The 23,288-nt window shown below is 56.4% G+C and overlaps 1 protein-coding gene across 1 annotated transcript in view; it reads left to right on the top strand.

Annotated features, from left to right (window-relative positions):
* Positions 1-584: 584 nt before the first annotated feature.
* Positions 585-23,288, top strand: part of CERK (ceramide kinase) — a 49,245-nt gene continuing 26,541 nt past the window's right edge. Inside the window, exons 1-2 of the mRNA XM_047867355.1 lie at positions 585-618; positions 2,306-2,701. Of these exons, the coding sequence (XP_047723311.1) occupies positions 585-618; positions 2,306-2,701 (430 nt within the window). The remainder of the gene's footprint in view (positions 619-2,305; positions 2,702-23,288) is intronic.

Raw genomic sequence — 23,288 nt, 5'->3', positions numbered from 1 at the left:
CCGAGGCCCCTCCTCCAGGCCTTGTCAGTGTTTTGCAGTTGACCCCACGCCCCCCCTGCCCCCCACCCTGCAGAGGTGGGGCCCCAGTCATCTCTGGCTACGGGCCTGAATTCACGGGCTGATGTGTGGCATTAAAGGGTCTCTAAATAAATAACCTGGGAGGGGCAGGAGGAACCCAGCCCCCAGAAGCCACGGAAGGAGGCCCTGGGAGGGAGGCTGGCATTGCTGAGGCCCTGTATGCCCACCCACACTTCCCTGCCATCCTTCACACGCTGCAGCTGGGACACCGGCCCCCGCAGGCCCTGCGGCAGGGTTTCCAGAGCAGTGTCCCATCCGCATTTCCTGAGCCTCAGAGCAGCAGCCGTGGGAGGGAGGCCGGCCCGGCCTCCCTTCGTCCACCCCACCGGGCTGGAGATCGGGCATGGTTTGCCCAAGGGTGGGGCTCGGACTCACACCCCGCCTTCTGCCCTACCCTCTCTCCCTGGATTGGGAGGGGGTGGGGGTTGGGCTCCTGGTGAGGAGCGAATCACAGGGAGCTGGCGGGGTCATACCTGGCTTGGGGCCACCCGGGGCCAAGCACAGGCATGGTGGCCCACCCTTCCACCATCGGCAGCGGAGGCCCTGCAGGAGGAGCCAAGGAGACACGGGGCTGGGCAGGGAGAGCTGAGAGAAAGGCAGATGGCTGTCCTGGGCCCCTGCAGTCAGACCTCTGTCACTCTGAGCCCTGTGCCTTCAGGCAAGTTACTCAGCTTGCCTGACAGCTCCTTGGTTGGTAAACCTGGCTCAGATGTGTGCACGTAACAAACACCGGTGCTTCCTATGCGCTGGGACCGTCTCAGCGCTAGGGCTACGGGGAGACATGTGTCTGTGTCCTCCTGGAGCTGGGTGGGGAGGAGCAGACACGCTATGAGGGCAGGCCCGGAGCCCTGCTGGGGTGGGCTGCGGCAGCCACCCACACGGAGAAGGAAGGGTTGAGCAGAAGGAAGGATTGAGCTAGGCCAGCGATGAGGGAAAGACCCTGGGGGCACACAGGTCAGGAGGGCACCTCCCCATCCTTGGACCTGGTCAGCCGTCTGTCCCACCCCCAGCCGCCCGGCTCTCTCCCAGGCCTTTAGGAGGAAGACCTCCTCCAGCAAGCCTCCTCAGGGAAAGTCTATCCTCAGCCTGGATGTTCAGGGCCCCGGGGGAGATGCCTGCCTCACATGCTTCTCCTTCCTTTACCGCTGAGGCCCCCAGAGCCTAAAAGTGTCCCCCCTCCGGAATGTGGGAGGGCAGTGCCTGCCTCCCGGTAACCCCGGAGCTGGGCCTATAAGCAGAGACGGTGGTAACTTGAGTGGTGGGGGGAGGGGGGCAATAGGGCTGGCACCTCCTATGGGTGCCTGTCCGGGCCTTCAGGCTTACTTCCAAGGAGGAAGATAGAGCCAGCTCGGCTCTGGAGAGAACGGGGGATCCCAGAGAGCAGATGCCAAAATTCTAGCCGCCCATCCACAAGGCATCCCGAAGGGCCTTAGGTGCCCTGCGCTCACCTGGAGAGCCAGGCCTGCCCGCCGCCCCCGCAGACGGCCCAGGCAGCATTTCTGCGCCAAGGGAGGAAGGGCCACCCAGACGCCGCCTGTCTTTACGACCCGCCAGGGAGGGGCTACTGAGTTCCTTGCACGCGCGGCAACTGTGACCCGGACCCAGAGACCAGCCGCAAAGGGAAGCCACCTCCTCCCGGACCAGCACCAGCGCCCTCCAAATGCTCCCCGCTCCCCAGAGAGGGCCCCCGGGTCGACTCCCTTCCCTTCCTGGCACCCCAGGCCCCCTCCTCGATCCCCTGTCCGGCCCCTCTTCTCCTCTCGCCTAGCCCCTCCCGTCCCCCCACTGCTGCTCCCAGGACCCTTCCCGTCCCCCCCCCCTCCGCCCCCCAGGCCTCCTCCTCTGCCCCCGTCCAGCCCCTCTTCTCCCCCCACCCGGCCTTTCCCCGGTCCCCCCGGCTCCACTCTGCAGCTCCCAGGACCCCTTCTCCGCCCCCCCCCCACGCAACCCAGGCCCCCTCCTTCTCTCCCCCCATCCAGTCCCTTCCTTCCTGTCCCCCCCCCCCCCGCCCCGCCTGCAGCTCCCAGGACCCCTCGGCCCCCGCCTTTGCACCCCAGGCCTCCTCCTCTCCCCACGCCCGGCCCCTCCTCTCCCCCCCACTCCGCCCTTCCTCGGTCCCCCACTCCCTGCAGCTCCCAAGGCCCCTAGGCCCCTCTCCTCATACCCCAGGCCCCTCCCCTCCCCTCCCCTCCCCCTCCCGGCCCCCTCCCCTCCCCCTCCCCCTCCCCTCCCCCTCCCCTGCCCCCTCCCGGCCCCCTCCACCCCCGCCCGGCCCCCTCGTCGTCCCCGAGGCCGCCCTGCGTACGAGGTGACGCAGCGCCGCCCGCCCCGCGCGCCCCGCCCGCCCCCGCGCCGCCGCCGCCGCCACCGCCGCCGCCGCCACCCGGTCGGGCTCCAGGGGCCGCTAACGGTCCCGCGCCCCTCGGCGTCCGCGCCCCCGCCCCGCGCCGCGCCCGGCCGAGCAGGCGGCGCCGGCGGGCGACGGGCGCGATGGGGGCGGCGGAGCCGCTGCGCTCGGTGCTGTGGGTGAAGCGGCAGCGCTGCGCCGTGAGCCTGGACCCCGCGCGGGCGCTGCTGCGCTGGTGGCGGAGCCCGGGGCCCGGAGCCGGCGCCCCCGGCGCGGGTGAGTGTCGCCGCCGCAGCCCGCGGGTCCGGCTTGGGGGGGGGGGCGGGGCAGGGGGCAGGGTGGGGGGGCGGGGGCGCGTCCCGGCGCCCTGGGGGGCTGTGCGCTCTGGGGACCCCGTGACAAAGGGCGAGTCGGGGCGGTGCGGGCGGGGAGGGCCGGAGACCCGGCGCCCTTGGTCCCTCGTGCGGATGCCACCCCGGCGGGGAGGGCTGCGGCCCGGGACGCGTCTCCCGGTCGCGGCCGCATCGCGCAGACGGGCATACGGATGGATCCCCAGGGGCGCCGGCGCGCCGCGCTCGGTTTCGGTTTAACCCAAGGACCGACGCTTTTCTTTCGCCCAGGTCCAAACCCGGGAGGCAGCCTTGCAGGGTAGGGGGTTGCTGTTGTAGAGAGTGGAGGAGAGGGCTCGGGGCCTTCCGTCTGGGATGTGCTGGGGCGGGCGGGGGCGTGGTGGGAGTGGGTTTTGGTACAGCCGGCTGGACACATGACCTTCAGAGGCCTTCTCCTTTCGGAGAAGTGTAATTTGGATAAAAATGGAAAGGACACACCCGGCCCAGGGGACACTCTCCCCAAGGAGAAGGGACCAGGGGCTCCCTGGCAGAGCTGTCTGCTGGCAGAGGGAGGGCAGAGGCTTAATGAGATGTCATTTGATCCCGAGAGGGAGGAGGAGGATTACCGAGGGCTGTGTTGGACAGTGGGAAGGGGGAAGCTTCCAAGGCCGAGAAACCCGGGCTGGCCAGTGTGGGTGTGTTCCACTTCATTCATTCTCTTGTGCAACTTTTATCCGGGGCCTGTTGGGGAGGGTGCGGTGGTATCCTAGCCCTGGCTCAGTGCCTGTGGAAAAGTCCCTGCTGCAGTGGGTCATTTTCCCTGGAAGGAAGCCAGAGGGGTGCACCTGCAGGGGCGCGTGTGTCTGAGGAGAAGACCCCGGCCGGTGGAGGCCCATCACCGGGGTGTGGGGCCAGCAGCCTTCACTTAGGGGGCGGCGTTTGAGCAGAGAGCCGGAGAAACCCATGCACCTGGGGGAGAGGTTGTCCAGGTGGGAAGAAGAGTAAGGGCCCTAAAACCAGGCGGGAGGTGGATGTCAGCCCAAGGTATCCCAGGGGCTGACATGGGACTCCTCTTTGGCTGTGAGGGCTGTATCCGGCTTAACATTCTTAAAGGATCCGCCGAGAGCGAACAGAGGGAGCTCAATTCCGGGGCTCCTGGCCTTGGCCAGGCAGGAGTGGGGGACGAGCAGGGCGGGGTGTGCGTGAGGCACGTAAGCTGAGTGAGGGCAGCAGAGTCCAGGCTTGCAGTCCACTGAAGTCACTGCACAAGATGCAGCAGTTTATTGTTTTAATTATTGGGGGTGGGGGTGGCAGATTCTCTCGTGGGCAGAGTTTGGGACACCCTGGGGTGCTCCAGGTGCTTCCTGACGCTGAGGTTGTGAGGCTCACGGGTTGGAGGAGGGGTGGGCCGAGCCGAAACAGGCGAGGCTGAGGTCAAGGGCGGCCTCAGACCCGTGGCCAACACTTGGTTTCCGGCCTTGGGGTCACCGGAAGCACTGTCTGCAGAGAGCCTGTCTCTGGCTGGGTGTCTGAGAGTTTACTCTTGTGCGATCTTGCTGATGTCCCTCTGGGAGAAATGTCTTGCATCAGGTATCACCCTGGGGCTCCTTTGCACCACCCACCAGGGCCCCGTGTCTTGCTCTAACGGTGCCTGGCCCGGCCTCGAGGGCTTTGAGCATCTCTGTACATTTCTGGGCTCGAGAATGGGTCCCTTCCGTGCGGCCATCGCGCTGCCGTTCCACGCGTGTCGTGTTCACACACAGACCAAGCGGGGCAGGTGTTCTCGTACTGTACATGTGGAGAGACCCAGCTATGGGGCATCTAAGTAACTGTCCCCCCGGTGGTCCACACGTGAGCTTGGTCCCCGCCAGCCACTGGCAGTGTGGCCCCATCAAGCCTCAGCGCCGCGTGGACACTGGACAGACCCCACCCCCGTGGGTTGTCCAGGTGGGAAGTCCCTCGTTGCCTGCATTTAGCGCCGGCACCCTTCGCCAGCTGGTTTCTGGTGGTCAGACTCTGGGCCTGCGTGGGGGCCGTGCCGCCTTCGGTCTGCTGGCTGCTGGTTCTCTCTCTCGGGAGAGGTATTGTTTTGCATCTACGGAGGGTGAAGGCGCTCTGTGCGGGCTCATCTGGAGCTTTCTCCCTGGAGGGGCCGGGGCTGCGGGCGTCCTGGCCGGGGGGCTTCCTCCAGGAGGAGGCCTGTTCCCGTCGCTGTTTTCCGACACCAGCCACCGCCCTGGGTGAGCAGCGCAGAAACTGCTGCGCCAGCTCGTTGGGTTTTCTTCGCTTCTCCGCGCCCGCAAAAGGGAAGCAGGCCCGTGGCAGATGATTGCATGCTGGAGGTCAGTAGGGTCAGGACGTGCACCAGGCCACAGGAGAGGTCAGAGAGGGGAGCCGAGTCAGGGCCGCGGGGTGCGGCCCCGTGGGTCATTTCACCCGATCCTCTTGTGTCTCGAGAATATCACTCCTGTTTTCTTTTTTTTTTAATTTTTTTTTTAACGTTTATTTATTTTTGAGACAGAGAGAGACAGAGCACGAACAGGGGAGGGTCAGAGAGAGGGAGACACAGAATCCGAAACAGGCCCCAGGCTCTGAGCGGTCAGCACAGAGCCCGACGCGGGGCTCGAACTCACGGACCGCAGGATCGTGCCCTGAGCCGAAGTCGGCCGCCTAACCGACGGAGCCACCCAGGCGCCCCTATCACTCCTGTTTTCAGGCGTGAAACCTGGAAGCCGTGAACTGACTGCTCCCAGAGGCAAGAGGTGTACAAAAGCGAGCTGGTGGTTTGATCCAGGCACGTGCTCTTTTCTCCGTGGCCCGGTGTTTGAGACGAGGACGAGGTGAGGACGAGGGAATTGGGGGGCAGAGTTGTCTGGTCTCAGAGCGGACTGCCCCTAAGGGCGCGTGCGGTGAGAGCAAGTGCTCCTGGGTGCCGGCCTGGTCGGAAGTGGAGCTGACTGAAAACAGGAAACCGGGCAGAGGCCTCGTGTGTCAAAGGGGGTCGTGCTAGTTGAACTTGAGACAGACTGTAACTACAGCTGGGTTATACCCCCAGACTCTGAATGTGTTCTCTTAGGGTCGGGGCTGGCAGGAGTGTGTGTGTGTGTGTGTGTGTGTGTGTGTGTGTGTGTGTGTCCCGGGGGGTTGTGGTGGGGGGTGGACACGGCTGGTGCTCCACGGTTGGAGGAGAAGAGAACCCTCTCCTTCCTCCCAGTGGCCCCACCTGGCTGATGGTGAGCTCCTTGGTCGGGTCACTGCCGTATTTATAAAGCGTGTCTCTAATACTGCCTGTGCAGTGCCAGGCAAAACGTAGGTAAGCCACAGACACGGAAAGTTTAAAATCTGGAAAACACAGACAGAAAGGCACGCACACGAAAACTACCCTTAGTCTTACCCTCAGGCAGTGAATACTATTTGGTGTTTCTGTCTATGTGAATATGCATGAAAGAAAAGCTGGGGAAATATAGTGTAGAATGTTTTCTATAGTATCATTTACTCACTTAAAATATGACTTTTTAAAGTCAACTTTATTGGGGCGACTGGGTGGCTCAGTCGGTTAAGCAACGGACCTCGGCTCAGGCCATGATCTCGTGGTTCGTGACTTCGAGCCCCGTGTGGGGCTCTGTGCTGACAGCCAGGAGCCTGGAGTAAATAAACATAACAAAATATTTAGGGGCACCTGGGTGGCTCAGTCGGTTGAGCAGCAGACTTCGGCTCAGGTCATGATCTCACGGCTCATGGGTTCGAGCCCCGCGTCAGGCTCTGCGCTGACGGCTCGGAGCCTGGAGCCTGTTTTGGATTCTGTGTCTCCCCTCTCTCTCTGTCCCCACCCCACTTGCATTCTGTCTCTGTCTCTCTCAAAAATAAATAAACATTAAAAAAAATTTTTTTTTTAATATTTAAGGTCAACTTTATTGAGGTATAACTTGCATATAGTAAAATTCACACATTTTAAGGATGTAGTTTGGGGAATTTTGATCAGTGTATGCACCTGCCGAAGCATCACCCTATCAGGATACAGAACCTTCGAGTCACCCCAGAACCTTCCTCTGTGCCCCATCCCTCGGTCTCTGCCCTGCTTTATCACCGGGGACGGATTTGACTTCTAATAGAATTTCCTATAAGTGGAATCATGTGATACGTGCCCTTCCTGTCTCTGGCTTCTTTGTTTCACTTAATCATTTTGCACTCAATGATCAGTGGTCGGTTCCTCCTTATCACAAGGTAATACTGTGTTGTCTGAGTAAACCAGTTTGTTTATTCACTGTGTGGATTTGGGGGCCATTTCCAGTGTTTGGTTGCATGAATAAAGATGCTGATCATTTGTATAAAAGTCCCTTTGGGGGGGTATATACTTTCTTTTCTCTTGGGTGTGTATTTAGGAACAGAGAGCTGGCATATCTTAAAGACATGATTTTTCTTTGTCGTGCAGTGTTTCATTACATGAACGTTACAAAATGCCCTTTTCATTCATTGATAATGTAAAAGTTCCTCAAAATCAGAATTGGATGGATTAAAGATTTTCATGTAAAAAATTAGTCCAAGAAAACAGAGGATAAGTTAATAGTGTTGGAATGTGGGAAGACCTCCCTAACCAAGGTGAGCTCCAGAATGCCTACAGAAAAATCTGAATTATTTCAATAAATAAAAATCTTAAATATTTTTGGTAAGACTCCATAATTTAAAAAATGATGGGGATGATATTTGCAACAAATATGATAGCCGGTGAAAATTAAGAAAACATTAAAAAACTTTTTTTAATGTTTTTATTTATTTTTGAGAAAGAGGCACAGAGCGTGAGTGGGGGAAGGGCAGAGAGCAAAGGAGACACAGAATCCGAAGCAGGCTCCAGGCTCTGAGTTGACAGCATGGAGCCCGACGTGGGGCTCGAACGCATGAACCTCGATTTTGTGACCTGAGCCGAAGTCAGACGCCCAACCGACTGAGCCACCCAGGCTCCCCAAGAAAACATTTAAACATATAAAAATTGATTTTAAAAATCCATTGCAAAGAACGTATACAGGCCGTTGATAGAAGTAAACAATTCAAGGCTGGGTGACGAGCATCTGGGTAGATACTGAAGCCAAAGCGGCATAAAGAACGGAGCCACTTGTGACGGGTGTGTGAGCCGCTTTGGGAGATTAATCTGGCAACGTTTTGAAAATATTTCTTAAAATGATCTTTTATGTGACCCATCCATCTCACCTCTGATCAGTTACCTCAAGGAAGAACACTAGTATTTAAGGAACCGTCTTTCATGCTTTAGAAGATAACATGTTCTCTTTGTTTATTAGGATGCTGTTAATATTTTTTACTCCTACCCCCCTCCCCTTAATTTTTCTTCTCTAACGGTCCAGATTTTTGCATAACAGACTTCCCGACAGTGAAGTTGGTTTCTGCCTTTGGCCGTTTCATGAGCCTCACTCCTACAGCCACCCTGACTTCACGGTCGGCGTGATCGGCATCGTGCGGACATAGTGCTTTCTCTGCATCCTGACTTCTCTTGAGCCCGGGTTCCAAGTTTCTGACGACCTCTGATTCCACGCCGGAGACAGCCATTGGTGCTTGCTCTTCTAGAAGGGTCTCCCATGTGCGCGGCTCCGTGGCGCCACGGGCTGCCCGTTGCCGGTGCTGGGCTTGTGTTCAAGGCTTCCGGATCTGACCCCATGGTCCCCACCCCACCTGCTGCCTTCTGGTTCAGCACCGCCTCTCTCTGCCAGGTGCTTTTCCTTCCTGTTTCCGGGTTTGAATCTTACCTTCCAGGCCTGGCCCTGCTGGTACTTTGCCCTTCGGCAATCTTTTTCTTTTGAGTTTTATACAGCCCGGTTTGTACCTCTCTGCTAGTTATTACTCTCTGCTTTGTGTGGTGAGTTGGGCTTTTTACATTTTTGTTTGTATTTGTCTCCTCCCCTGCATTCTCCTGGAGGGCAGAATCCTGTGTCCTCTGGATTCACCCCCGAACCCCATTCTCCAGGAGCTCCCCACTGAGCAGCAAGGGGGGTGGGGGATGCAGACACAGCGGGTCCCACCAGCAGGAAAAGGTGGGGGGGGGGGATTCCAGTAGTGATTTGTTGCTCTGTTTGCTTACAAGAGCCAGCCCTTGCTTTTCTCTGAAGGGGAGTGGGTTTGAAACCATGGGGAGTGACTAGGAATCAGAAGAGTTTGTGCAAAGCCCACAAATTCTCCGCGGTCCCGAAGGGTGACACTGCAAGTGCTGTCCCTCGAATGCCCGCCCAGTGTGTGCCGTGGAAATCTTATTTGTGCCCCATTGCGAAGGCACGAGCAATGCAGATGGCCAGATTATATAAAGCCAGCGACCTGCGCATTTCGATATGGAGGAATCTCAGTATATCTGAATAGGGGATGAATGGCAATCCTCTCTACCTGTTTCAGAAAAAAAGAATCCAGATTTGGGTATGAGCCTCTATAGGAAGAGGGGCACAGCTTTGCAGTCTTAGCGGATGTCAGAAAACAGCAGGCCTTCCCAAAGTGTCCCCTTAGGCCCTCGCCACTGTTATTGTCGGGAGCTGAACATGGTCGTAAAAATGGTAATTTTTCGGAGATTATTCAAGGTTAACTTCTATTTGTTGCTGGAATAGGTCTCCAAACGCTTTCTTAAAGGGCCAGATGGCAAATGTTTTAGGCTTTGTGGGTCACAGTTCCTCAGCTCTGCTGGTTTAGCACAAAAACAGCTACAGATGGTGTGCGCATGAATTCATGTGGCTGTGTGCCAATAAAACTTTATTTATAAAAGCAGGCAGCTGGCTGAATTTGGCCTGCAGCTTGCTGACCCTGCTCTAAATCATTTTTTGCGAACAGGGAATAACCATGTGATGTATTGTAGAAGCAGCTGATCCAGATGACAAAAAATATTTTATCCTTCAAAACAAACAAGTGAACAGATCTAGTCATCTGGAAGAACCGATACTGCGGTTTGGGAAACACACCCACTCGGGTTCTGGTCCCACCATGCCCTGCTCTGTAAGCGGAAAGCCCATCCTCCCTCTGAGAAATGGTACATCCCTGTGCAGACTGGCCTTGGGCATCAAAATCGGTCTATTTCCTTTCTCTCTGACCAGTTTCACACAAACCTGCCTACACCCCACCAAAGTTTGAAGTAGCGCAAGAACAAAGGAGCGTGTCAGAGTGATGTAGTCTATGGTGATACATGTTCCGTGGCACTGGAAAGACTGTGTATTCTGCTATTGTTGGGGGGGGGGTGTTGGAGAAATGTGATGGATCCTATTGGTTGATGATGGTGTTGGTTGGTTCTTAATATCCTTGCTGATCTTCTGTTTCATTGTTCTATCAACTGTTGAAGTCTCCAACTATAATTCTGGACTTCTCTTGTTTGCCTTGTAGTTCTGTCAGTTTTTGCCTTATGTATTTTCCTGCTCTGTTGTTTGATGCATACATGTTCAAGGTTGCTATGTCTTCATTTGGGGTTGACCCTTTTTCATTATGTAATATGCCTCTGTTTCAGGTAATTGTCTTTGTTCTGAGGTCTACTTTATGTATTAATAAGCCACTCCTACTTTCTTTTGATTAATGTTTGCATGGTGTGTCTTTTCCATCCTTTTACTTTCTACCTGTTCCATTGGTAGATTTGCAGTGAGTTTAGACCACATACAGTTAAGTCATGTTTTTAAATCACTGTCTTCTTAATGTAAATTTTGATATGTTAGGGTTTAAATCTGCCATTTTATATTTTGTTTTCTGTTTTTCTTTCTGATTTTCATTTTTCTGTTTTCTTTTTCCTGCCTTCCTGTGGATTACTTAATTTTTTTTTTTTTTAGAATTAGGTTTTGGTTTATCTATACGTCTTTATTAATTTTATATTGTTGTAAAATATCTGTATTGTTTTGGTTCCAATTTTAGTGTATGTGCTGCTGAAGTGAACACAGTCTGTATTCTTTTTTTTAAATGTTTATTTATTTATTTTGAGAGAGTGCACATGCCCGCACGCATAAGCAAGGGGAAGGGCAGAGAGAGAGGAGAGAGAGAATCCCAAGCAGTCTCCATGCTGTCATTATGGAGCCTGACGAGGGGCTCAAGCCTGTGAACCATGAGATCATGACCTGAGCCAAAATCAAGAGTCAGACGCTCAACTGACTGAGCCACCCAAGCACCCCAATTTGTATTGTTTTTTAATGCGTTTCTTTGTGTAGCCTCTGAGTGGTTGTCTCCAGTGTTGGTTTATGTAAATGTAACTCTCCCCAGCCTCTGGTGCTGTCATTTGACCTGTTTGGGTAAAATATAGAAAGCTTACCTCTGCATCACCCTACTCTCCCCTGTTTTATTGTATAAGTGTCTTGATTTTTCCCTCCGCGGACATTTAGAACCACATTAGTGTTACAATTTTATCTTCAATCCTCAAACATCATTTAGGAAAGTCAAGAAAAGAAGGAAGTTCTGTTAGGGCACCTGGGTGGCTCAGTCGGTTAAGTGTCCGACTTCAGCTCAGGTCATGATCTCATAGTTTGTGGGTTCAGGCCCCATGTCAGGCTCTGTGCTTACAGCTTGGAGCCTAGAGCCTGCTTCAGATTCTTTGTCTCCCTCTCTCTGTGCCCCTCCCCAGCTTGTGCGCACGCGCGCTCTCTCTCTCTCTCTCTCAAAAATGAATAAAGAAACATTTAAAAGAGGAGAAGGAAATTCTGTTGTATTTGCCTTTATCTTTGTTCACCATGTTCTTTCTCTTTCTTTTTTTCAGGGATCCTTCCATATTTTTTCCTTTCTGCTTCCTCTAGCCATTCTTCAGGAAAGGTCTGCTAGCAGCAAGTTCTCTTCGTCTTCCTCTAGCTGAGAATGTCTTGATTTCTCCTTTATCCCTGAAAGATATTTTTGCTGGGTATAAGATTCTGGGTTGACAGTTCTTTTCTTTTGGCACTGGAAGAATATTTTGTCACTTCTTTCTGGCCTTCCATGGTTGCTGCTGAGAAATGCACTGTCACTTGAATTGCTTTTCCCCCTATAGGTAAAGTGCTGTTTCTCTCTCATTGACTTTAGGATTTTTTTCTTTGACTATGATGTGATTTTCAGAAGTTTGACTATGATGTGTCTTGGTTTGATTTTCTTTGTAAGTTATGTCTTCTATGTTATGTAAGTTATGTCTTACAAACTTGGGAAGTTTTCAGCCATTATTTTTAAATACTTTTTCAACCCATCTCTCTCTACTTCTGGGACACTGGTGACACAACCATGAGATCTTTGTTTATAGTTTCACAGGTCCCCAAGGCTCTGTTCACTTTTTAAAAACTATTTTTCTCTGTTGTTCGAATTGAGTAACTTCCATCATTTTATCTTTCAGTTCACTGATTCTTTTCTCTGTCCCTCCGTTCTGTGTTCAAGTCTGCCCCCCTGCTTTCTATTTTGGTTATTGTGTTTTTATTTTTCAGTTCTCAGATTTCTGTCTGGTTCATTTTTTATATCTTTTCTTCCCTTGCCGAGTCTTTGTAGGCCTTCGTTGGCTTTCCATGTGTAATTGCTCAGGGAATGTTCTCATCTGCTCAAACAGTGCTTGCCAGTGTCTGTGCTATCTCAGTGTTGGCCTCTAGCGACTGTCATTTTCCATTCAGTTGTAGAACTTCCCAGTTCTTACCGTGGTGACTGATTTTTTATTGAAACCTGGACATTCTTGTACGATGTAATGAGCCTGGATCTTATTTAAATCTTCTCTTTTAGCTAGCTTTCTCTGACACTGCTCCATCAGGGAAGAGGTGGCTAGTTACTGCCAGGTGGGGGAAGAAGTCCAGGTTTCCCTTGGCCTTGTTGGCAACCAAGGAGGGGTCCCTCATTGCTGCCGGTGAGGTGGGAGTCCTCTCCGCCCCCCACCAGCCCTCCACTGATACTTCCTCGGCTGGGAGGGGTGGGATGCCTTGCGACTACTCCTTACGGGCTCTCCCAAGATCTGGGTGGGTGGTCAAAGTCCTGACTCCCCACTGTGTCTTCTCTGACACCATCCCAGCAAGGAGGCCGAGGGCACCTGGCTCCTGCCGGGTGGAGGTAAAGTCCAGCTCCTCTTCTGTCTCCTGGGGGAGTGAGGCTTGTTACCAGCTGGCTGGATGAACATTCCAGCTGCCTACGTGGGATTCTCTCACATCACCCTGGCTGGGAGCGCTGGGGGACCTCGTGAACTCCTCCATGGAAGTCCAGGCTCCTGGTCAGCCTTTATTAGTGTGTGTGCAGGTGGGGCCAGTGTTTTCTGTGTGTTTCCTGGAGTAGAGCTGTTCTGGTCTAGAAGTTTCCTGTCATGCTGTTCTGTCCTTTCCCTCGTCCTCTGGCTGTTGCTGGAGTTTTGTGCCTGTGCCTGTTGGCATCTCCAAGTTGCGGGATTCTTCAACCAGATGTGTGAGGCAGAAGGAAAACCCGGGGAACTCAGCACCATTTCCTTCCCTGGGTCCCTCCCTGAGTCCCTCCCTGGGTCCCTCCCTGGGTCCCTCCCTGGGTCCCTCCCTGGGTCCCTCCCTGGGTCCCACGGTCCCAGAGCCTCCTTTCTTCTCCTACCCTCCAGAGTCCTGCCGTCTGTCATACCTGACTCAGGAGGAGACACGGGGAAAAGGGCACCTAGTCCATATTCTCAGAAGCACAGTTCCCTGTGCACTTTCTAGAAATACTTTTTCTTGGGGCGCCTGGGTGGCTCAGTCGGTTGAGTGTCCGACTCTTGGTTTTGGCTCAGGCCATGATCCCAGGGCCATGAGTTTGAGCCCCATGTCAAGCTCCATGCTGATGGTGCAGAGCCTGCTTGGGATTCTCTCCCCGCCCCCCACCCCTCTCCCCTGCTTATTCTCTCTCTCTCTCCCTCTCTCTCTCTCTCTCAAAATAAATACAGTTTAAAAAAAATACTTTTTCTCTCTGTTCTTTAGAATGCATTATTCCTACTGACCTATTTTCAACTCCCCTGACTTTGCTGTATCCTAACCCTTTGGTTACTGAGCCCGTCAGTGGGCTCTTTATTTCAGATACTGTACTTTAATGCTATATTCTCCATTTGTTTCCTTCAGGTGGTTTCTTTTTCTCTCGCGAGTACTGCTGTCTCTCCGATCATCTCAGCTGTACCTCGCTGAGCAGGGTCGCAAGGGCAAGTTGAGAGTCATTACCCGACCTCCAGCATCCAGGCCACCTCAGCTTGGGCATGCCTTGTCTTCTCCCCGGAGGATGTCGGCATTTCCTGGTTCTTGGTGTGTCGATTAATCTGTATTCCAGACATTTCAATATCCTGTTGTAGGACCGTGAGTCCTGTTAAAATCCTTTGGAGAATTTTCTTGAACGGGTGCTCGGCGAGGTTGGGCTTGGATGCCCAGTGCGTCTGATACGGTGGGAGGGGTTTCTGCGTCAGTCTGGCGCTCAGAGGCCTTTGCCATCCTGCTGGGGAGCCGCGCTGACGTTTGTCACGCGGGGGAGGCTGGGGCCCGGTGCTGGGGTGTGTGGCAGCTTGGGTCCCATGGCGCATCCGTGCTTCCTGACTGTTCCGCACCTGAGCAGCCAGGCGTGTGTCTGTTCACACCCAGAGCCAGGACACCCTCCCCAGCCCTCTCCTCTGCCCCGCTTGGGCTCCTGTGCCCAGGCGGACAGGTGTGATGCTGTCCACATGCAGCTGGAGACCAGGAGGAGAGGGAGACTCCCGCCCCACACCGCTCGCTCTCCAGGGGCGGCTTCTCTGGCCTTTTGCCCTTGGAGTTCTCAGTGAGTTGTCTTTCTCCCGTCTTGTCCCCAGCTCCTAGTCCTGATCTGTGGGAGACAGAGAGACGGGTTGTGGGCCTCCCCCACCCCTGCAGGACTGGGAGCCTTCACGCTGCTCCGTGCCTCGTGAAACCCTCCCCACAGCCCTCGGGGTGATCTCACTATTGTCCCCGTTGCAGAGACAGCCACCTGCGAGGGTGTGGATCCCGGGGTTGGGGCCCCAACTGGCCTCTGTAGCCGGTGGGGTCGGACACAGTAGGTGCTTGGAGCGGAAATCTGCCGGGTCCTCAGTGGGCAGCTGCTGCCGGGCCCTGCGGCTTCGGTCCTTTGGTCACAGGATGGGGACGCTCACCCAGGGTTGCCCAGGGTCTGAGGAGTGTAGAGGCCGCACAGGTGTGGACGGGGCCCAGGTCACAGGGTGGGGAAGAGCCAGGGCCAGAACCCTCGGGGGCTTACTCAGTCCCTCTGGGGACGTTGTGCTGCGGGCTGGCTGGTGTGGGAAAGCTGGGTGCGGGAGGCGGGCTTGGCTTCGGGTCAGAAGAGGGTGAGGAGGGTGGTGGGGTCGGGAGGAAGCTGGAGACTGTCGGGGAGGGTTCCTCTGCGAGCATCCACAGGCGTCTGCTGGGTGCCACAGGGGTGGACAGACAGGGTCCCTGCATGTGCGTGGTGCAGGCAGACCGTGACCCCCCAGGCTGGGTCCTGGGACTAGGTTAGGGTGGGTTCAACGGGGGACGGACTCTGTTTAGTCACGACGTGTCCCCAGACACACTCTGGGGGTGCCTGGCTGTCGGTTGAACGTCCGACTTTGACTCAGGTCGCTATCACGTAAAGATTGAAACTTCCGGCCTCTCCTTGTGTGCAGTGAGTGGGCCCTTGGGTCCCACAGGCCCTGCACATGCAGGCACGCAGTAGGTGCTCACACAGTGTCTGTCCGTCTGTCCCCTGTACCTCCCTCCAGCCTCCCCTGGGCAGGCCACAGCTTGTCCACGCTGGCGAGGTCGTGGTGGAAAATCTCCTTGACACGTGTGCTGCGGGAGATGCCCTGTGACGCTCGCAGAGAGGTTGGAAACCGACCGCGTTTCTGTATTTCCTCCACGTGCTTTTTGTCCCCGTTAGAAATCCACGTTCCGCTCTTCCGTGGAGGCCACGTAAGCCTGTCCTCTCCCTGCTCTGAGCTGATGCGCAGCTGCCGGTGACGCCACGCAGGGCCGGGGGGCAGTCTGTGGTCAGGAGGAGCCTTGCAGAGGTGCCGAGGGCAGGTGCCGAATGGGGGGGAGGGTGACCGCGGTGGGGGCAGAGCCCCCGGAGGTACCCGGGGACCCAGGCCGTGTCCGTAGCCTCGCAGCCAGGCCTCTGGGTCCGTGGTCGTGCGGTCACACCAGCAGGTCACTCCTTGCTGCTTCTTCGTTGCCTGTCTGCCCAGCGGGGGCAGTAATCGTGCCCACCCCCGGCGGTCATGGAGGGTCATGCGCTGGAGTGCTCCCGCGGGCCGGGGCTGGCAGGCGGCCGTGCTCTGCAAAACCATCTGGGCCTGCCTCCCCAGGGGCCTCCGTGTGACTGCGCCCTTCCTCCCCGTCACACCCGCACGCTGTCTTCTGGCTCTGGGTGGCCACACCCGGTCGCTGCGGGGCCCTTCGGTTAGAGGCCCACCCGAGACGCCGTTTCCCCAGATGCTGCGACACAGAGTGACCCTGGGCGCGCGTTATCTGGAGGTGCCAGCAGGCGCTTTCCCGCTGCCGTTGTCAGACCGAAGCAGACGTTGAGGGGTGTCCTGAGGCGCCAGCACACAGGGCACCGGGAAAGCCGCTGTCCCCACTCCCGCGGACTCCCAGGAAGGCCGGTCTTTGCCCCGGTGGAGCGGCGTTCACCCTCCGCCCGCAGGGAGCACCGCGCTGTCTGGAAGAGCCGTGCAGGGACAGGACACGTGGAGCAGTCGGAGAGAGCGTGCGGGCCCGGATGTGGCAGCAGGAGGGCCAGGGACAGAGTGACCACTCGTCCACGTGGTATTCTTGGGTCCCCGTGGCAGCTGTGGGCGGACGCCCCGTCCTGGAGCTCAGGTTCCTTCAGCGAACGTGTGCCGAGTGGGTGTCACAGGGAAGCGTGTTCACGTCATGCACAACCGAGCACGGAATCGGCACGGGTGCGGCCTGCCCGGACGTCTGGGCCCCGGTCCCCGGGGCGGCCCCCGTTGCTCGGGCTCCCCGGGGTGGGCGCGCGGGGGCTCATGGGCCGTGACTCTTCCCCTGGGCCTCACCACCACCTGCCTCCCTCCCAAGCGCAGGCAGGTTCAGACTTTGACCCGGGATGGCAGGCCGCTCCCTGGGTGCCGAGAGCAGGTGCAGTGGCTTGCTCTGGCCTGTCCGCCTGCGGCCTCCTGCGCGGGGCCTGGTGTGAGACGTGGGGCCGGGGAGCACAGCTATGCCCTTGATCGTGAACTTGCTTTTGTTCTGGTCCCTCGTCGGCCTCCTGGGGGTCTGCGGGGGCCCTACTGAGAGGGACGCTCCAGCCGGCACAACCCTGCCCCATCTGTGTGTGTGTGTGTGTGTGTGTGCATTCACACACATGGGCCACCCTCGTGACGCACACGAAGTCCCCCTCCTGTTGGGTGCGAGGCTGCTGTGTGGGCTCAGTTTCGTCCGGGAACTTGGGACGGGAACTTGATGGACAGCAGGCACGGGGTCTCCTCGGGGTCGTGACTGTGGAGCGAATCCAGTCGAGCGGGTTGCGGTGAGCACCGTGGAACAGACAGAACGGACCTGGCAGGGGAGATCACAGAGGGCAGAGCCCTGTCGGCTGTCCCTGGGGGCCCTGCCAGGATGCCACAGGGCTGGCTGTCCCCCGGGCATCGCTTGTGACGCTTTGGGAATGTGGTGGCCATTCGCTCATCACCCTTAAGGGAGGGTTAACTGCCAGTCAGCACACAGCCACCCTCCCCGTGAAGGGAGGCACAGCGGAATCATATCCGCCGTCGGCAAAGCGCCCAGACTTTCAGCCGGGATTTGGTTGCAACATTTCAGGCCATTTTGGGAAAGGACTTTATTGCATGAGAACATTTTTTTCAGTTTGTAATCATTGTAATATTTGAGCCAGTACCAGTGGCCCTTGAGATGAATTGCTTTTTTATTATTAGAAGATGTCACGATGGACTGAACGCACGAGGCTGGGCGTCGGAGTCCGGCCGAGGGCTGACAGGGCGAGTGGGGGGACTTGTGGCAGCCAGCAGGTTCTGGGTCACAGGAGCTGAGGAGACGGATTATTTATGAAATGTGCAAAGCCTAACAAAATGACCGACCCTAGTGTAGTATTTGTGAGGACGTCCTTATAAATGAAGCATGAGTCCTTCAGAATTAAAGACGCAAACACAGGTTGCTGTACTTGGCTGCTAAGTTATTGTTTAACAAAAAGCCGCCTCGCCGACTTCTGAGTGGTTTGTGGCTGTTCACCTGCACCCCTCGTGGCCTGGGTCGGGCCCAGGGGTTGAGGTGGGGGCCCTTCGGGACCCGGTGTGGGCAGGCAGGGCCGGCTCAGAGGCCAGCATTTCGGTGGCTCGTCCCGGGCCTGCTGCTCACCGTCTATGACCGGGACAAGGGTTAGGGTTAGGGGTTGGGGTTAGGGTTAGGGTTAGGGTCCTGGGCGAGGCCTCCTGCTGAGTCGTCTGAAAAGTGAGGACCGTATTTGCCCTTTGAGTTGTTGTGGGGATTATACGCACGTACCCGTTTAGCACACAACTGCACTCGCAAACCAGCAGGCTCACTGCTGTGTTACCAGCCCCAGCGTAGAGCTAGTGTGTCCGCGTCCCACAGCGAGACAGCGCCAGGCCCCCGTGAGGGGGTGACCCGTGGGGGCGCATCAGCAGGCTCGTCCTCCAGGAGCCGTGACCTGGCAGGGCGGCAGAGAGGTGACCGCGTATATGCGTGGGTGTGTGTGCACAGTGATCATGGGCAGGGTGTGTGTGCGGGCAAGGGAGGGGGCCTCGCTGGGGAGGTGTTTAGGCTGGCAAGTGGGAAACCCTGGGTGAGGCGAGTAGCCGCGTTCGTGGTGGGTGTGTGTATCTCCCCAGCACGCTGGTTAGGGGTTCCGCACTCCAGGGCAACTCGTAAGTTCATTCTGTGCTATTTTGGAATTTGTCATGTTGGGCAAGTGGTAAAATTCATCATCAGTGAAGAAGAGGCTAGAGCGAGTGTTCTATCCTGAGATCGGTGTATAAGATGTTTAATGGCATAGAATAAAAATATCAAATACGTCTTCAAAACGTACGGTTTTCTCTTTCTAATCTGGTTGAAAACGTGCGTCTTCTGTATTTTCCTTTATTTTGAACTTGCTCAGTTTTGACAGCCTTGCAAAAGTCGATGCGACTTGACATTTCACTTCTAAGCGTTAGCAGCGTGTTGCCAAACTAGACCTTGGTCGCACACCTTCGGAGGACACTGTGCTGATTGGCGGTTTCGCGTCCCGGGTGGGGGAGGACGCAACGAAGAAAACACGTGTAGCAAAACCCGTGTGTTTCCATCACATCGTGATTTCCTATGGCTGGTATTTCTTCTGCTGATTCCTCAAAGCCGGCGCTGCCCTGGGTCCCTTTGCCCACAAACTCGCAGTGACCGTCTGGGTTTAAAGACCCGTCACCCACATCTCTCCACTTTACTCTTCGAACACAAATGGCTCTTTCTGTCCTTGGACTTTTCTCTCTGCAAGTGCTCTCACTGCGGAAGTGACATGTGCCGTTCCATGGAGAGAGAGTCTGTTGTCATTAATAAATAGCATCTCTTTAGTTCTCTGTTTATGATCAACTTTACTGGAACATCTGTTTCTCAAAATTTGCAGTATCTGTAGAGGGTAATAAAACAGTCTGTTTCTGTTGGGATCCAAATCCAGCCTTCTCGAGAGCAGACATAACTGAAACCATATTAGCACCAGGACGGACAGCCAGGGGGCTGGTTTCCAGCGTTCCCCACAGGGCGCACGGACGCAGAGCCCCTGCCTCGGGGAAGCGGCAGGTGCAGGCATCTGGAACGAGCCGGCTGCCGACCGCATGTCAGGTTGTGTGGCGAGTTTTCTGTCTGCTGGCCCGATGCAAGTTTCTTCCTGAAATGTTTCACGCCGACTCAGGATGTGGATTGGGCCACGCCCGTGAGCCCGTGACGGAATGCAGGTTCTCGGAGCATCATGGACTCATCTGGCATGTTGGAAACGCCTTTTCAAATGCCAGCTTTTGAGTTGCTGCTTTGGGGCACTGAGGTCAGGTGTCCCCAGGACGCGTCTGTGACATAGATGCGAGTTCCAGCTCAGCGTGCCTCTGGGACAGCGCCTCCTTTGTTTGAAACTTTTTTTTGTCTGGCGGCATAACAATGTATTCTTGGGAAATTCAGTTTGAGGAGACAGGAAAATATTTTCGTGGAAGTTATGTCCAAGCCATCATGAGTGGGTAGGTTTTCTGGATGGTTTTGTGGAACATTCTGTTACCGTCTGAAGCAAGAGGGTGTGAGGTTAGGCAAGGTCAGGAGGCCTGGGGAAGGTTTAGGGCAATTGAGGGGGACAGAGCTGGGCTGGTGGGACCAAGTGACTAAAGCCACAGCGTGTCCACAGAACAAATCGTGTGTCCGTGTGACAGCCCAGCGTCCCCCGGGAGTGGTGAGTGGGCAGACAGGGCCAGAGGTCAGGGGATGAGCAGGCTGTTGTGTCCAGTGTGACCTCCAGTCCCCCTGCCCCCAGCTGCACACATACACACACACACACACACACACACACACACGGCCTGGAGACAGTTCCCACGGGGCCTGGGGAGCCCACGGAAGATTGGGCAGGCAGGCTCTGTTGGCAGGCTGCCAGGAGGTATCTGGTGGCACCCGGACATTTGATCATTCAGTTCTCTCTAATCACGTTAGGGGACCCCCCCCCCCGCCCCACCATGGCACCTGCCGTGGGAACCATCCCCAAACCAGGACGTGCCGGCTCTCCTGGTGGACCCAGGAGGCTTCCGATTTCTGTGTGGTCTCACCTGAACACGCGAGATGCTGTGGCCGCCGTCGGTGGCTGTGGCCCCGCCCCCCGCTGCCCACCGGGAGCAGGGTGCAGAGGACCCGTGTGCCCATCAGCCCGGCTGGGTCACAGCTTCGGCTCCAGTCCTGTTAGAGGGCGGTGCCCACCCAGGTGGACTTCCTTTCCCATCTCAGGCATTTGTAAGCCTCACCAACGAAGAGACCATCTCGGTGTGGTGAGTTAGCCCAGCAGAGGCCTTGTAAAGCAGACCCGTGACGCCGTGGGGTCTGTGCACAGCCCCTTTAGGGTTCAGCTGAGCTCTGGATGAAAATCTCCAGCTCCTGTCGGAGGATCTGTGCTCATTTCCAGCAGCCGTTCTGAGTATGTGCTGCCTCGGCCTCGTGCGGACGCCGGGACGGGAGGCAGGGTGTGGGGAGCGGGCTTGGCCAGGAAGGCGGACGGTGCAGGGGCCCCGACAGCCGCACCCCCGGCCCAGGGTGTTGCATGAACCTGCACGGTGAGCAGCAGGGTGTCTGAACACAGTCCTGACCTGGTAGGAGAAGCCTGCGAAGATTCGGACATTCGGACGGGGCGTGCCGCGGCCACATTTGCGTCTACCCGCCCTCGGGGGCCTGAGGGGCCAGGCAGGGAGCCACCCCGGGGCAGAGAGGAAGTGAGACAAGGGCTCCTGGATGGCTGGGCAGGTGAGCACAAGCATGGGGCACTCTTCACCGACTTGGGGACACAGCAGGGAAGGACGTTTCTGGAAAGGGGCAGCACAGTAGAGAAGATAGGCTTAGGCTTGGAAGGTTGTGTGTGAGGCTCCCCTGGGACGTACACACGCACACGTACTTGCGACCCCACGAGGGTCTGTGATGTAGGAGAGCGCTCAGCGGCCCCCGCCTTTCCCCTGTGCTCCCAACACCGGCCCTTGTCCCCTCCTGTATTTCTGTTTAAAGAGCAGGTTGCTAAGCGCATTGATGCCCCAAGGCACTGGTTCCCTGTCGGGTGATGGTGCCCCCAGGAGACACCGGCTCACGTCTGGCAATGTTGGGGGCACCCGTGGCATTCCTGGGTAGAGCCCAGGGATGCTGCTCACGTCCAGCCCAGGACAGCCCATGAGAAGCCCTGGTCTGGGGAAGTTTTGTGGCTTCCAGGATCTTCTAGTCCTTTGGAGATACCTGTCTATCCCAAAAGCATGTTTCACTCAAAAGCTTTTTGTTGTTGTTTGTTTTAGTTTATTCATTTATTTTTGAGAGAGAGAGAGAGAGAGAGAGAGAGAGAGAGAGAGAGATTGAGAACACGAGCAGGGGAGGGGCAGAGAGACAAGGAGAGAAAAAATTTAAAGCCGGATCAGCACTGACACTGCAGAGCCTGACGCGGGGCTGGAACTCACAAACCGTGAGGTTATGACCTGAGCCAAAGTCAGACGTTTAACCAGCTGAGCCACGCAGGCAGCCCCATTCAAAAGTTTTTAAAAGGAGGCGTCAGGATGTTACTTTTGTAAAGCGAAACGTGACTCCCTTGACCCTCGGCCACTGCTTCCTCTGCAGACAGGGCCACGATCAGCTCGAAGAACTCAGTGATGAGGGGTAAGACCCTGAGGGTGATTCCACCCAGAAAATGCTTGGTGAGTCAGCGAGGAAAGTGCACATCCTGGTCCGGGTCAGGCGGGACTACTGTCCCTGATGGGGGGGCCGCCGCAGGGGGCAGGCCAGGCTGTGGGACCAGCCGGCATGTGCCCTGGGCCCCCGAGTCTTTGTCTCGTGAGTCCTGACGGGGACGTTGCTGCACAGCGACTTGGCCACCAGCCAGGTCCAGTCTGGCCGGGAAATCACCCTTCTTCGAGGCAGGGCTCTCATCCTGCCTGTCGCCTCATCTTGCCGCACACTCTCTTACAGAAGCCCATTCTGACAGCCCCGCAGACAGGCAGCGGGAGAGTCTGCAAAGCGCAAGTCAACGTTGGAGAAATGGTAGCATCATGTGGAAAATGACAAGTGCCCCAAATTCCCATTAAGCTTTGCAAGACATTCTTCCAGGTGTTACCCGTGTGCCAATTTATTGTTGTTCCTGCCCGCGCTTGGCGTGTTCGCGCGACACACGCTTTCGGGCCTGGATGCCCCGCTGGGCCAGCACGTGGAGGCATTTTGCCCTCGGAGGACCACGGTGGTCCCCCTGCTGCCCCCAGGGACTGATCTCGGAGGAGACGGACGGAAGCCGGGTGACATTTTCTGTGTCCTGCAGGGACGTGCTGTCCGTTTTCTCAGACTCTTGATGGAGTCCTTCGCCTCCTAACTAGAGATGAAAGTTTTAAAGAACAGAGCCTCCGGCCCATGGTTCGCACCTGTGCGTCGAGCTAGAAAAGAAACAGGCGCCACTGCGTTGAGGGCGTTTCAGTGCAGGTCCTCAGCTGAGCACAGAGGAGGGGACGGGAGCCCCCACCTTTGTGTCTCTGCCAGAAAGGACCCTTCTTATTTAACCGCCTAAATCCCTAGGGGTCCGGTGCTGTCCTCACGTACGGTCGTGAAACGCTACCAGCTTAACGTGGTTACTGGCAGGGCCAGGTAGCCATGCAGAGCCCGCCCTCCGGGGCCACGGCCACGGCCACCACGCCCTACTTCCTGGGTTCCCACGAGGAGCATCCTCTAGGCCAGACCCAGTACTCTGTTCCTGACAATCCTCAGTGAAGTGTGCAGACAACAGGGTTTGCTTTGGTTTGGTTTTTTAACATATTATTTAGTTTTGAGAGAGAGAGAGAATGAGCAGGGGAGGGGCAGAGAGAGGGGGACAGAGGATCCCAAGCAGACTCCATGCTGACAGCAGCGAGCCCGACGCAGAGCTCGAACTCATGAACTGTGACATCGTGACCTGAGCTG

Source organism: Prionailurus viverrinus, chromosome B4 (genome assembly GCF_022837055.1).
Source record: "Prionailurus viverrinus isolate Anna chromosome B4, UM_Priviv_1.0, whole genome shotgun sequence".
Lineage (NCBI taxonomy): Eukaryota > Metazoa > Chordata > Mammalia > Carnivora > Felidae > Prionailurus > Prionailurus viverrinus.
This window is presented reverse-complemented; position numbering and strand designations above follow the sequence as displayed.